This window comes from Mastigoproctus giganteus, chromosome 10 (genome assembly GCF_048544385.1).
Source record: "Mastigoproctus giganteus isolate SK-2022 chromosome 10, ASM4854438v1, whole genome shotgun sequence".
Classification (NCBI taxonomy): domain Eukaryota; kingdom Metazoa; phylum Arthropoda; class Arachnida; order Uropygi; family Thelyphonidae; genus Mastigoproctus; species Mastigoproctus giganteus.
This window is the reverse complement of record NC_143584.1, coordinates 41,795,926-41,810,464: the sequence shown is the minus strand read 5'-3', so window position 1 is coordinate 41,810,464 and position 14,539 is coordinate 41,795,926. Positions and strand designations below refer to the sequence as shown.

The 14,539-nt window shown below is 36.7% G+C and overlaps 1 protein-coding gene across 3 annotated transcripts in view; it reads left to right on the top strand.

Annotated features, from left to right (window-relative positions):
• LOC150078999 (uncharacterized protein KIAA2013 homolog) overlaps window positions 1–14,539 on the top strand; it is a 349,674-nt gene that overhangs the window by 175,232 nt on the left and 159,903 nt on the right. For all 3 annotated transcript variants that reach the window (XM_090382754.1, XM_090382753.1, XM_090382752.1), the window contains exon 8: window positions 7,670–7,743. In XM_090382754.1, coding sequence (XP_090238880.1) covers window positions 7,670–7,743 — 74 coding nt within the window. The remainder of the gene's footprint in view (window positions 1–7,669; window positions 7,744–14,539) is intronic.

Below are 14,539 nucleotides of genomic sequence, written 5' to 3'. Positions count from 1 at the left end.
CTAAATGGGAAGCCTTCAGGGACTTAATTTTGGTGGCTACTAGGCTTTTCATTCCAACTAAGAAATACTGTTCAAGGTTTAGGCCTAAATGAATGAATGAATGAGGCTCGTGGCAGAGAAGAAAAATGTATGGGATGCATATAAAGTATCAGGTGACACAGAAGCCTATGGCAGATATAAACTAGTCTGTAATCAAGTCACAAAGGAGGTTAGGCAGGCAAAGGCAGATTAGGAGAAATCTTTGGCAAAAGATGCAAAGAGTTCTTTACTTATTTAAACTCTAGAAGGAAAGGGATGAATCAGATTGCACCACTTAACATAGATGGGTTGATTATTGATGATCATGCTCAGGTCGCTGATAAACTGAATGATTTTTTTGCATCTACATTCACACATCAGGAGTTAATCAATGAGGGGAGTGTCAGACGTTTATCAAACTCTAACAGGGAGGTAAGTGATTTTGTAATAACTGAGAGAAAAGTGGAGGAGAAATTGTTGAAGTTAAACATAAAAAAGGCCCTGGGGTGGATGGGATCTATCCAATTATATTAAAGGAGGCACGAAAGAAGTAAGCAAACTCTTAGCAATAATTATGAGAGTTTCCTTGGACTCAGGGGAGGTCTTCATGGACTGGAGGTGTGCAAATGTATCACCAATTCACAAAGGCGGTTCAAAAGGTGACACAAGAACTATAGACCTATTAGTTTAACTTGTGTTCCTGGGAAAATAATGGAATAACTGGTTAAAGAAGCATTGCAGGATCATCTAGACAAGACTGCAGTATTTGTAATAGACACAGCATGGGTTTCTTAAAGGGAGGTCTTGTCTGACCAATTTGATTGGATACTATGCTAAGGTCACAAAGGAACTGAATACCAAAAATAATTTTGAAATCATATCCTTGGATTTCAGGAAAGCTTTTGATGCTGTTGCACATGGAAGACTGCTGTACAAATTGGAGAGGTATGGCATTAAGGGTAAGTTGCTACAAGATAAAGGGATGGTTGAGTGGGAGACGACAGAGAGTAGTAATCAATGAACAGTGCTCTTCGTGGACAAATGTTATTAGTTTAGTTCCCCAAGGTGCAGTGTTTCAGTATTTATCAATGATATTGATGAAGGTATATCAGGTTTTATGCCCAAGTCTGCAGATGATACAAAGGTTGGCAGGGTTGTTAACGACAGTAAAGACATTATGCTACTCCAACTGGATTTAGATAAGTTGGGCAAATGGGCTGAAAAATGGCAACTGAAGTTTAACATTGACAAATGCAAAGTACTGCATATGAGTAGCAATAACCGAAGAGAAATTTATCAACTATGTGGTCCTACACTTAGGAAAGTGGAAAGTGAAAAAGATCTGGAATAATTGTGCAGCCAAATATGAAGTTCGCTGAGCAGTGCAGACGGGCTGCCAGGGCAGGTAATGGAGTCTTGCCAATGATATATAGGAATTTTGCTAGCAGGGACAGTGAGGTGATTATACCTCTTATACATGATAATGATCAGGCTACACCTAGAGTACTGTGTACTGGTCTGGAGGCCTCATTTTAGGAAGGTGTAGAGTTGCTAGAATGAGTACATAGAAAGGCAACAAGATTGGTGAGGGGAACAAAGGGGTGCTCTTACCAAGAAAGGCTTCTGCAAATTGCAGTGCCTTGAGAGTAGGCATCTGCGAGGTGATCTGATTGAGGTGTATAAGGCCTTGAATGGTTGAGCAAGCTGAATGCTGATGGGATTCTTCCTCTTGCTCAGATTAAGAACCTGAGGGGGCACAGTTTCAAATTAAGGAAAAACAGTTGTAGAATAGATGTGCTGAAATTTGCCTTTAGCCAGCAAATAGTTGATTGGTGGAACAGACTTCCATCTTTTGTTGTGGAAGTTGATAGTCTAAATAAATTTAAGCTGAGCTGGACAGGCATTTGGAATGAATGGAGGAGTGAAATGGGAGGGGGGGGGTTTGGCTGATGCTGCATAAGCTTGCTTTCTTGCATCATATGCCTCTGCTAATGCTAGTTCAGATCTCTTTCAGTGATCCTTTGAAAATACTCATGAGAGTCCCTCGTAGAGCAGGACTGTTGTTATGAACAAAACTTTCACTTGTCATTTTGAAGAGATTTGTGCAATGTCTGCAATAATATCTTTGTTGAAGCCATCAGAATCAATTTATGCCCAATAGAATATCCATTAAGAATCCACTGACAGAAAAACGTTAAGTAGCTAATTTTTAAAAGTATACTGTATTGGTAAACAATCCTTTAGCTGTATTTTTTTTATTTATTTTTTTTTTCCACTCTGTTCCTTTTTTTTTTTTTTTTTTTAAAAACCTCAAACACGAAAGGAGGTTGTAAGTTAGACAGTAAGTAGATATTGAATGTTTGCAACAAGTGTTTGGATTAGAAGCCAATTCAGAAGAACAGTGCCCATGGAAATACTTATAGAAAAGCATGTCTATGAGAAGGAGAGTGGATAGACTTTGTAAGAGATAGGTCATAATTAACCTAACTGCCTCTTTTGAATGGAGTCTAGAAGCCTGAGAGAGGTTATAGGGGTACCACCACAGATGTGGGAACAGTGTATTATGGTGGATTTGAGATTTGTACAGAGTGAGCTGTTTAAAAGTTTACTTGTTTAGAAAAAAAGTAAAGCCAAGAAGGAAAGAGAAAACAATATTTGTGCTTTGCTTATGCCAAGTGAGATTAGAAATAAAGGTAATTTCTAATAGAAATATATGATCTTGTCTAGATATCTGAGTGTCATTGAAGATGGCTATAGGAATGGAAGAATTCTTTTTTGCCAGACAGACTTGAGTTTTAGAAGGAACTAACTAAGTTATTTTTGACTTATTGTTCGGCCCAAAAATCTCCTTTTTTCACCTGCTCACAAATGTTTGATCTCCATCTTTTTGCTAGTTACAAGTTGGCAACTGAAAAACCTGACCAGAGATGACTCTTAGGTGCACTGTTTCACACTAAGAAAATGTTACTCACTGTATTCTGATAGTGTAAAGAATAATTCTGGAGCACACTCTGAAGAGAATATAAACAGTGATAAATACTGCAGTGTGCTTCTAAACCAATCAAAAAAAAAAAAATTAATTAATAAAAAATCTGAATCTAAATCTAAATCAAAACTAATTCAAAATAAACATTATAGTTTTCTGTCCTCAGGTGCCTGGAGCCTATCTGAATAATGCCCATCTTCACACTGCTGATTCTAAAGTGAATCAAATAAAGTGATGACGAAAATCTGCAAAAGCGACATGGAAAATATATTTATGGTGATGAAATGGTAAGTCATACCAGTGCATTTGAATGGTATAAGCGGTTCAAAGAGAGACATGAGGATATGATCCAAGAAGTGGATGTCCATCAATCTCTCGAAATAAGGAGAGAGAGAATTGCAGAAGTTTGGGAAATTGTGGAGAGAGATCATTGTTTTACCTCAGAATGATGGTTGATGAGATGGATACAAATAAGGAGGCAATTTGTGAAATTCTGCATGAAGATCTAGGGAAAAAGGACGTCTGTGAAAAATTTGTGCCACTTAGCCTCACAAATGAACAGAAGCAACGAAGAGTGTTATAATGCAAAGACTTCATCCAGACTTGTCAAGATAATCCTGAACTGGAGATAAGTGTTGGTGTTTTAATATGATGCAGGGACAAAGTATCAGATCGTCATCACCAAGGTCCAAAAAGGTTTGTTTAAAGAAGTCGATGTTCAATTTGCAAGACAATGCCAATAATGTTTTTTGACAAATGGGGTGTGATTCACAAGGAATTTGTATTTGAAGGGGAGAGAGTCAGTATTACATTCTACATACAAGTATTTCAAACACTATTAAAGCACATTTCCCAATGAGGTCGCAGTTTTGAGAGAAAGGCAGCTGGTTCTTGCACAACAATGCCGTCAGATATATCTTCACAAGTGTCCATTTTTACTTGTGAAGATATATCTGATGAAACATGGTATTGATCAGATATATCTGATGAAACATGGTATTGATCAGATATATCTGATGAAACATGCTATTGATCAGATATATCTGATGAAACATGCTATTGATCAGATATATCTGATGAAACATGGGCAAGTCACAAACAAGCTCTATCAGATAAAGCCTGTAATCCAACACTGGCAGTTAGTAGGAACCGCAGAGAGGAAGTTGTTCTAGCTCACCTCCACGTAGTGCACAGTCATCTTACACATGCATTTTTTGCTGATGGCAGATCACTTTCCTATGTGCAAGAACTATTGTTTCCTATGTGTTTCGATTTAGACACGAACGTAATTTATATTTTACCGCTTTTAGTCATCTGGCTGAGCCTTATACACTCAGTCAGATATTGTCTGACAATAACTACATGTTTGCTGTTTTTAGCTATTTAAAATCAGTAAACCTTTTTACTCGCCTCTAAAATTTACCTTTTATTGTTATTTCTTTATTGATATATCTTTTATACATTTTTTTACCTATATCATTATATATCTTAACAGGGTGACCTAATTTATTAGGTCACCAAAAGCTTAAATTTTTTATATATGACCTGGTTTTGCCGCATTATAACCTTAGTTGCTAATGCACCAATAAAATCCAAAACAAACAATCCTCTAGGAGGTTCTTTGTCAATTCAACTTAAAAGCGGTGCTAGTCGACCTTCTTGGTGTTGTAGTGGATGGTGTCTTTGGGTACCAGTGGTGCGCATTCCACAAAATGAGCTGAGCAAGATTGCCCTGTGGTCCGATGTCCAAGACTCATGAACGGTCCATCCTGTAAGTTTACTGGCAATGTCTGGGGTAGCCACGTTGATGTCAATGGTACTTTCATAAAGAGTGCTGCTGAAGGTTAAAAGATGACCGGGCTGGTTGAGGACACGAAGATCAGTGAAGGAACTGATGAGCAAGCTTTACAGGTTTTAACTGAAAAATTACCTATTTATCTACATTTGGTGTATCATGGATTAGCTTATTCTGTGCACTGTAGTATTACGGAGACTTTTTTTCTGAATATATAAGTGGACATCTTAGAAAGATCTGCAGAGAAAAAAGGCAAGAATCTGTGACTTTCTGATAAACATTTGGCATGAGTGCTGGAGAGTGTGAGATAAAGGATGGATTGCCCAAAATTTTTTCCATATCTAAGACATGCAGCATAGATACAATGGTGTGCACCGAACTTAAAGGCTATGTGCTTGTTAACTGGTCATGGTTCGATTAGCACAGAGTTGCATGACTTAGGACTCACTGAATGAACTAGTTGGCACTATGGTGAAACAGAGTGATGGGAATGTATTATGTGCACCTGTGAGAAATATCACAATCTAATAGTTGAATTGTTATCTCTGGTGAGAGTGATCTCAGTGTTATGGCAGAAGGCTGTGAAGCAGTTCTAGTGGAAACTCAAGATAACTGGAGGAAGGAAAGTTGCAAGATAGATGTGCAGAACTTGTCTTCAGCCAGCTGGTGGTTGATTATTGCAACAGGCTTCCATCTGTTGTTGTGGAAATGGATGGGTTGAATAAATTCAAGGAAGGACTAGACAAATTCTTCAAAGATATATGTGGGTTGAACTGTGTAGGTTGGGTTTTTTTTTGGATGATGCTATATAAGCTTGCTTTTTTGCATCATTTTCATTATTGCTACTATCCTGATACCACAGTGAAGAGATGTATCTAGTTGGAAACAATTTCCAGATAACCTGTGCACACTAAATGTTACTCTACTGCTATCATTGAGTGCAATGTGCACCAACAAACACTCCCCATACCATTACACTGCAACCATCAGCAAGCATGGTTGACGTCTGACTGGATGAGTTTATGAACTCTTGCTGCTTTTACTGTATTCTGTTTTTTTTTTTTTTTATCAGCTGTAAACATCAGGAATTGACATTTTTCAAACCAGGCAAAATTTTTCTAATTCTCCACTGCTCATTTGGTATTCCATACTTTTTTGTTTACAGTATTGTCACAGTACTTTGCTCACAGGAATAGAACCCAGTTTGCTTGTTAGCTGTATGTTAAGATATGATAAGGTGTGCTTTCTGAAATGACTTTCTTAGTTACACTAGGTTGTTGTTTGACTGACTGTAGCCCTTCTGCTACTTTGCACAAGTCTTGTCGGCCTCTGTTGACCTCTCACATCAATGAGCAGTTTCCGGCCATATATTTGCCATAGCTGGGATGTTATTGTGTTATTCAACCACTCTTGATACACCTGAGCTGCTCATATTAACACATCTGGTGCCAACCACATGCCATGTTCTGAGTTACTTAACTCTTTTATCTTGTCCATTGTTACACTGAATTGCACACTTGCATAGCATGAACATGTGATGTTGAAAGAGGACTCATTTCTGTGAAAAGGGCAGCTGTACCTGATAGTGGACACTCAGTTTGTGTGGGGGCATATATATTTATATGTATTACATAGTAGTTATGGCCTTTGATTCCAGTTTTTAGCAGCAGTAGCACACATAAGATTTTACTGCTGTTGATCGCAGACTCTCTACTACCCTGGAAAGTAGGACAGGACCATAGTTCTCATATAGAAAGTGTTTGTGCAGAAAAGGAACACAATACTTGATTACTTTTGTATGAGATGGAATCTAAATTGAGACATTCCAGAAATACTAATTTTCTTTCATTTACCTTTTCACAACTATGTACATAGATCTATGTTTTTCATAGATTTTGTGGCTTCCGTAAATACATAGCTCTATGTTTTTCAAGGCCATTTAAACTGTGTTCAATTATGTATGAATTGTCTTGAAATGTCTAGTACATGTTCCATCTCTCATCTGTGTTTCTAACTAATGGTAAAGAAAATTAGTGGATGGTAGAGAAAATGGCCAATGTACGTGATGTATTTTCAAACCTATGAGAATAGGTTCCAAAATACATCACATACATCGGCCATCGTTATTTGATTTCAGCTTTACCAAAGCTGAAATTCAGATCCAGAAGTTGATGAATCAGATTAGATACACAGTGTAGGGGATACACTGTGTATCTAATTATATTGCTACAAGCAATATAATTAGATTATTGCTACAAGATGTAGGGGATATTATTGCTTCAAAAAATAATAAAAAAAAAGTAATGAAAAGTTTATTTTTAATTAGTTTTCAATTTAATTTTCTTTTCTTTTAAATTCTGATTTCATTTTTTATGTAATTTGACTCTAATTCTATACAGTCGATATTTAAAAGCATTTTACTCCAGTTCCTGACAAATTAATATTTAAAAGCATTTATATACAAAGTTTTCATTTGTAAATACTCCAAAATTTCTTGAAGAAACTCTCCACTGAGCCCATTCCTATCTATTGGAACTGCAGGGGCCCCATGCCCATTCCAGCAACTCTCTTTGAAAAGGTTCAGTCCTTGCTATTGACAAAAGAAAAAAGTTGCCAAAAAACGAACATTACAGCAGTTGCTTTAGTCTTCTAGTATACAATGTCCTTGATTTCTAGTGATAACACAAAAGTTCTTAGTTCCTATTTTTTTATTCTTATTTTTATTTATTTTGTATTTTTTTTTTCTCTATTTTCTTTTTTTTCTCTCTCTCTCTCTCTATTTTCTTTTCACTATTTTATTTTATTTTTTTAATTTTATTTTAAAATAAGCATTTACTGTTATTTACTTTAAATTTTTTACTGTTTTTCAGAATGAAGATATTACTGTTACCCTACAACAAAATGATGCTGGGGGTAATAAAGGAGTAATGGTCAAACATTTTAGGTAAATAAAAGCTTCCTTAATTATAGATGAACGTTATGCAGATAAAACTCTATTTTTGAATAGAATGAATATTTATAGGAAACCTGCACCTTGTTCAATGAAAATAATAACTTGCAACTTTAAATTAGCACATGAACATTAGTAAATCCATATGTTCCATGGAACTGATTTAAAATGTTGACATGATGTAAACTTTAAAAACTGAAAGCAGATTTGCTAGTTCTAACTGAGTGGAACTGAGAAGTGTGGGAATAAGAGAGTCCAAATAAAGCAGTTAATGTGATCATGAGAATTACTTTAATTGGTGGCTCCAGTGTCATATTAGGAAGGGAGGGCAGGTCATCTGAAAATTACTGTTTCAAACCTCTTAACCTCCCTTCCCAAATACACAGCATCAAATAAAGCTCTCATTAGTGGGTTCCTAAAATGTACAGTGTTACTTTGGCAACTGACTGATGATAGCTTTACTCAACTACAAGTATAATTTTAAAATTAGAGTGAACAGATTATAGGCTCTGAGACAGTGTACCATCAGTTATGCCAACTGAGTTTGTAACCAGCACCGTTCTGAATGCTGGTTGATTGTTTCCTGTAGAGTCATCATGGGATGATTTCCTACAGAAACCAGAGTTGTGATTATTATGCAAGAAGTTAATCCATAGGGAGAGAGAGAGAGAGAAATGGATATTCTGCCAATATTTGTGGGGGCTTTTTATTTTATTTTATTATTATTTATTTATTTTATTTATTTATTTTTTCATAATCATTCTGTATATGTTAGGAATTCCTAGAGGTAACCTACTATGTACAGAATACTTCTTTCTGTGGTGATACCTTAATACTTTGTGGTTGGAGATATAAACTCTTCTTGTCCTGGGCCTGTTATGGTGTGATAAGTAATATCACTCTGGGGGATGTTGTCTCTGCTGGTGTTGTTCATGCACTCATGTGACCTTGTCTGTAGTTTTCAGAGCATTATACATAATGCACTAAGTACTGTGTACTTAGTGCATTATGTATGACTGTGTACTACAAGCAATAATACTCATTTCCATAACAGAGGACCACAGAGTTTAAACCTTTAATCCCAAATTATTAAGTATAGGTCACCAAAACGATAGAAGATACTTCCTAGAAGCCTTCCCAGAAAAATTATCCTCTGCCCATGATTAATCATGGGCAGAGGATAACTTTTAATTTAATTCTGCCCATGATCAATCATGGGCAGAGAAATAGAAGAATGAATCATCATTCTTCTGTTTCTTGGTGATTCCCTTCTACTTCTGACTCTTGTTTTTTCTCTCTCTCTCTCTCTCTCTCTCTCAGGCTTCCTTGCACCATATAGCTAATAATAATAATAACAAAACTCTGGCAGGAAACCATCACTCAGACAAGGATTAGCATTAGTATAGGCATATGATGCAAGAAAGGAAGCGTATATAGCATCAGCCAAAAAAAAAATAATAATAAAATAAAACTATTCCCATTCACTCCAAAATTTTATCTAGATCTGCCTTCAATTTATTTAAGCACTCAACATCCACAACGACAGATGGAAGTTTGTTCCAGCAATCAACCACCTGCTGGCTAAAGGCAAATTTACGAACATCTATTCTGCAACTGTCTTTCCTCATTTTGAATCTGTGACCCTGCCAGTGTGTAATCTGAGCAAGAGGAAGGATCCCACCAGCATTGAGCTTACTCAAACCATTCAAGATCTTATACCTCAATAAGATCATGTCACAGGTGCCTAGTCTCCAGATGCTGCAATTTGCAGAACTTAAGATTGATAAAAACAATCCTTTGTTTGACCAACCTCATTGACCTTCTCTGAACTCATTCCAGCAGCTCTACATCTTTCATAAAATGGGGCCTCCAGACTCTATGGAGCACTCAAGGTGTGGCCTGACCATCGCCTTATATAGAAGGGGATAATCACCTCCTTATCCCTGCTAGCAAAATTCCTGTATATCATTGAGAAGACCCCATGAGCTACTCTTGCAACCCATCTGCACTGCTCAGAAAACTTCATATCTGATTGCACAATTCTCCCCAGGTCCTTTTCATTCTCTACCACTGTCAGTGTAGTACTACAGAGTTGATATGTTACTCTGGGGTTACTGCTTCCCATATGTAGTACTTTGCATATGTCAATGTTAAACTTCAGTTGCCCCATCACAGCCCATCTGCTCAACTTTTCTAGATCTTGTTGCAGTAGCATACTGTCATTAACAACCCTACCAACCTTCGTATCATCTGCAAACTTGGACACTAAGACTGATATACCTTCATCAGTATCACTGATAAATACAGAAAACAACAATGGGCCCAACAGGGAACCCTGGGGGACTCCACCAATAACATTAGTCCACGAAGAGCAATGTCCATTGATTACAACTCTCTGTCTTCTCCCCTCAACCATCCCTTTATCCAAAGCAGCAACTTGCCCTTAATGCCATACTGCTCCAATTTGTAGAGTAGTTTTCCATATAATATCGGTGTAAACACACCATAATTAGCTCATAAAATTAAACTACAATTGCAGTGTAAAGGCATCGATTTAATTGTATCTCATATTGTGGCTACCTTCACGAGTTTCCATGTCTTGCACTACCTCGAATATGTAACGCTTCACTAATAGAGAAGACTATTGTTACTTATTCTCAGTGGGCTGGTCTCCCCAGACATCACCATTTCATGGCTTATTGGCCAATCATCAATGGGTGGGCAGGTACCCTGGTGTTGCAATCATGCCAACCCAGTTGTGAAGTTAATTCCACAATATGAGAGATGCCAACAGCTGTACAGAATAATACTGGAATAATGTAAATGCAGAAGGCATAATACAATATGAGCATGAAATAACTGTATAATATCGGCGTAAATACACCATAGTTAGCTCATAAAAATAAATTACAATCGTAATGTAAAGGTATTAATTTAATTGTGTCTCATATTTTGACTACATTCACAAGTTACAGTGTATTGCACTAACTCAAATAAGTAATGCTTCACTAACTGGGTTGGCATGATTGCAACACCAGGGTACCTGTCCACCCACCGACAATAGGCCAACAAGCTTTGAAATGGTGCTGTCTGAGTGGTGGTGCCCACTGAGAATAAGTAACAATAGTCTTCTCTATTAGGGAAGCGTTACTTATTCGAGGTAGTGCAATACATGGTAACTCATTGTGAAGGGAGTCACAATGTGAGGTACAATTTAATTGATGCCTTTATGCTACAATTGTAGTTTATTTTCATGAGCTAACCATGGTATATTTATACCGATATTATATAGTTATTTCATGCTCATGTAGTATTATGCCTTGTGCATTTACATTATTATTACAGTAGTCTTCCGTGTGCAACAGTATCAAAAGCCAAAATTTATTTTTCTAAAATCCAAGTATATGATATCAAAATTATTTTTTGCATCCAGTTCCCTTGTGACCACATCATAGCATCCAATTAAATTGGTTAGACAAGACTTCCCCTTAACAAACCCATGCTGTATCTGAACTATAACTGTAGCCTTGTCTAGATGATTCTACAGTGCTTCTTTAACCAGTGACTCCATTATTTTTCCCGGTACAGAAGTTAAACTAACAGGTCTGTAATTACTTGTATCACCTTTTAATCCCCTCCCCCTTTGTGGATTTGCGATACATTTGCACATCTCCTCCAGGGACCTCCCTGAATCCAAGGATGCTCTTATAATTGTGGCTAAGGGTCTGCTTACTTCCTTTGCTGCCTCCTTTATTATAACTGGATAGATCCCATCCATCCCAGGTGCCTTTCCTAAGTTTAACGTCCACAATCTCTCCTCAACTTTGCTCTCAGTTATTACAAAATCATTTAGCTTCCTGTTAAGAGTTTGATAAGCTTCTGGCTTCTGCTGCCTTACAGAATTCCTCATGTGTGAGGAATTCTGTAGGGAAGGCTCTTCACAACTTTACAAAAAAACAGTCAACATGTATCCAGAACAGCACAGTGGTACACAACTGATGATGTCTAGTTAACTCAACTGATAATGTCCCTGCCTCCCTTTCCCCTGAAAGCTCAGCATGCATGGCTGCCAAGAGGAAAAAACTCCTGGATAATTCTGAGGCCACTAATTAAAGCATTTCCATGATCACACAAACCCCTTTTTCTTGAACTCTGTTGGTCCTAGCACTTAGTTATAATTTATTATGCGCATTCAAGTTTTAGACCTTTATGGATGTCAGATAAACTGGTGAGTGTAGTGGCAGAAAATTAAAATGCAAGAGATGATTATAAATTATTAAGGAATACAGAAGCTTATGGTAAGTATAAATTGGTCTACAATAAAATTACTAAGGGGGGCCTAGCATATCTAATCCCTCCTTAGTAATGAGAAGCCTTTGGCTAAGAATGCAAAAAAAAAGTAGCAAAGAATTCTTTGCTTAAGTTAACACTCAGAGGAAAGGGAAGAACCACATTGATCCATTGGATATGAATGACTTGTCTATTAAAGGATAGTAGCTGAACTTTTGAAGATCCCATTCTGGTTGCCAACAAACTGAATAAATATTTCATTTACATTCATCCATGAAGTTTTTAGTAATTTAAGTTTTTATACCAAATTCTAGGCCTTTGTAGCAAATTCTAACTGAAAACTAAATAATTTTATGACAACTGAGAGGTAAGTAGAAGAGAAATTGTTGAAACTAAAAGTAAATAAAGTGTCTGAGGCTGATGGAATGTATCCATTTATTATAAAAGAAGCAGCAAAAGAGATAAACGTTTTCTGAGAATCAAAGAATCGTTGGATTCAGGAGCATCTACAGATGGGCAATGTGAAAAGTTTCCTGTTTCAGAATGGTAGAGAGAGGAGATAAAAGGATGAAGTGAGTAATTGACGACCTCTAAGCTTGACTCCTGTGCCTGGAAAAATAACGGAGTCGGTGTTTATAGAAACAATTTAGAATTTACTTGACAGTACCCAGTTGTAATTATCCAACAGTCATAGCACATATTTGTTAAAGAGAAGTCTTTTGTGACCAGTGTGATTAGCTAATATGAGGTAGACAGAAAGGAATTGGGTACAGAAAATAACTTTGACATCATGTTACTTAGATTTCAGTAAAGCTGAACTTATTATAAATTTTATTAATTAAGTCTAACCCAATGGTTTTTCCTAGTCTATTCCAGTGTCATATTTCACTGTGCATGGTGTTTCAAACTCATTTCCCTAGTTGCTTGCTAGCCCTTTTTATCTGTTATTTTTCATCACATTCAAAATTCTCACGGTTTTTTCCTTCCTTCCTTCAAAATTATAATATAATTTCAGTTAATTTATATTTTAGTTGTCACAGAAAATCTTTTATATTATGAGATCCTCTATCTCTGCTAGACGTGCTGTCCATGAGTATTTATATCCATAATCTATATTCACACATTTTAGTTTATTTTTACAGCTTTGCTGATTAGGAAGATGTTAGCTCACAGGTTGTGTAGTGCAGGGTTGCTGCCTCTCAACTCAGATGTTCCTGGGTTGGGGGGGTATCAAAACACTGCATTCTTCCTTTACCCACTGGAGTGCCTTGTAGCTTTCTTCTAAATTTTCTTATAAATTTTCTTCTATGTTTTACCAATGTAGAATATTTTGCCATTTTCCTTATTTGTTTTATGTTGGTTCTCTGAAGTTGTTCACTTCTGAATATTCTCTTCTAGTCACCTATTGATATATTTTTTTAGGATAATGTCAGAAAGGAGACTTACATTGACATTTTATAGTTATCTATCCTTCAGCCACTTAATCACTTTAGTTTATGCAAGAGCAGACTTTATTTATCTTCTTACAATTTTTTAAAATTTTCACATTTTCAACTCCCCTTTCTTTTCAATCTCTATTCCCTGCTAGAATATTATATGGATTTATGTATCTTTAGAAATAATAAATTCTTTGACTTTTTGAACATTCTTTCAAAAATGTCTCAGTCTAGTTAATTTGAGAATCTGAATAATGGGAAATGAATCAATGGGTTTCTTAGCATTGTACATGTTCCTTACTGTGGTTTGAGGTTAAACAAGGCTATAACACATACATTATGCTGTGAGCATTCTTAATGAAGTTATTTGACTTGTGCTAGTATTGCATAAGTCAAATTCCAGCTAAGTTCAGGCCAACCCTTCCCCATCTCTTCCATCATGCAGTGTGATTGATGACTTTTGAGGTTATGATGAACATCGTGGCGAGATCCAATCTTCCTTACATTTCAAGGAGACAGCACTAAAACAGTGTTCGCAGACCGGCCGCTAGTTAGTACACTGGACCGAACCTGTTGGTAACTCTCTATGAGGCTTCCAGATCAGCTAGTGTATAATCTTGCTCCCTCTACCCTGCCAGATAATGACTGGAGGGAGTCCGAGTAGTGTGTATGTGGGGGGCATTGTCAAGGGGCCACGTTATATCAAAGAACTGGGTATATTCTTACCATGTGTACGCCATATCCAAAAATTTCATTACTTCATATAGCATGTCCCACCTACTTTTTCTTACCATTGAATACACCATGAATTTTCAAACTAATAGAGTAAGCTTATCTGCAAAACGATCTAAACCTCCCAAACACTTCCTAATTCATTTCACAAATATGCGTGGTCTCAATTCTAATCTCAATGGTGTCTATTTCCACTTGCAGTTTGCCAAACACCATGTACTTTTTCTGACAGAATCTCAGTTATCAGTTGATTCAACTACTGCTCATCTCAGTTGCCCAAATTATTCGCTCTATGATTCCTTTCGCCTCAAAGGTGGTACTTGTGCATATGT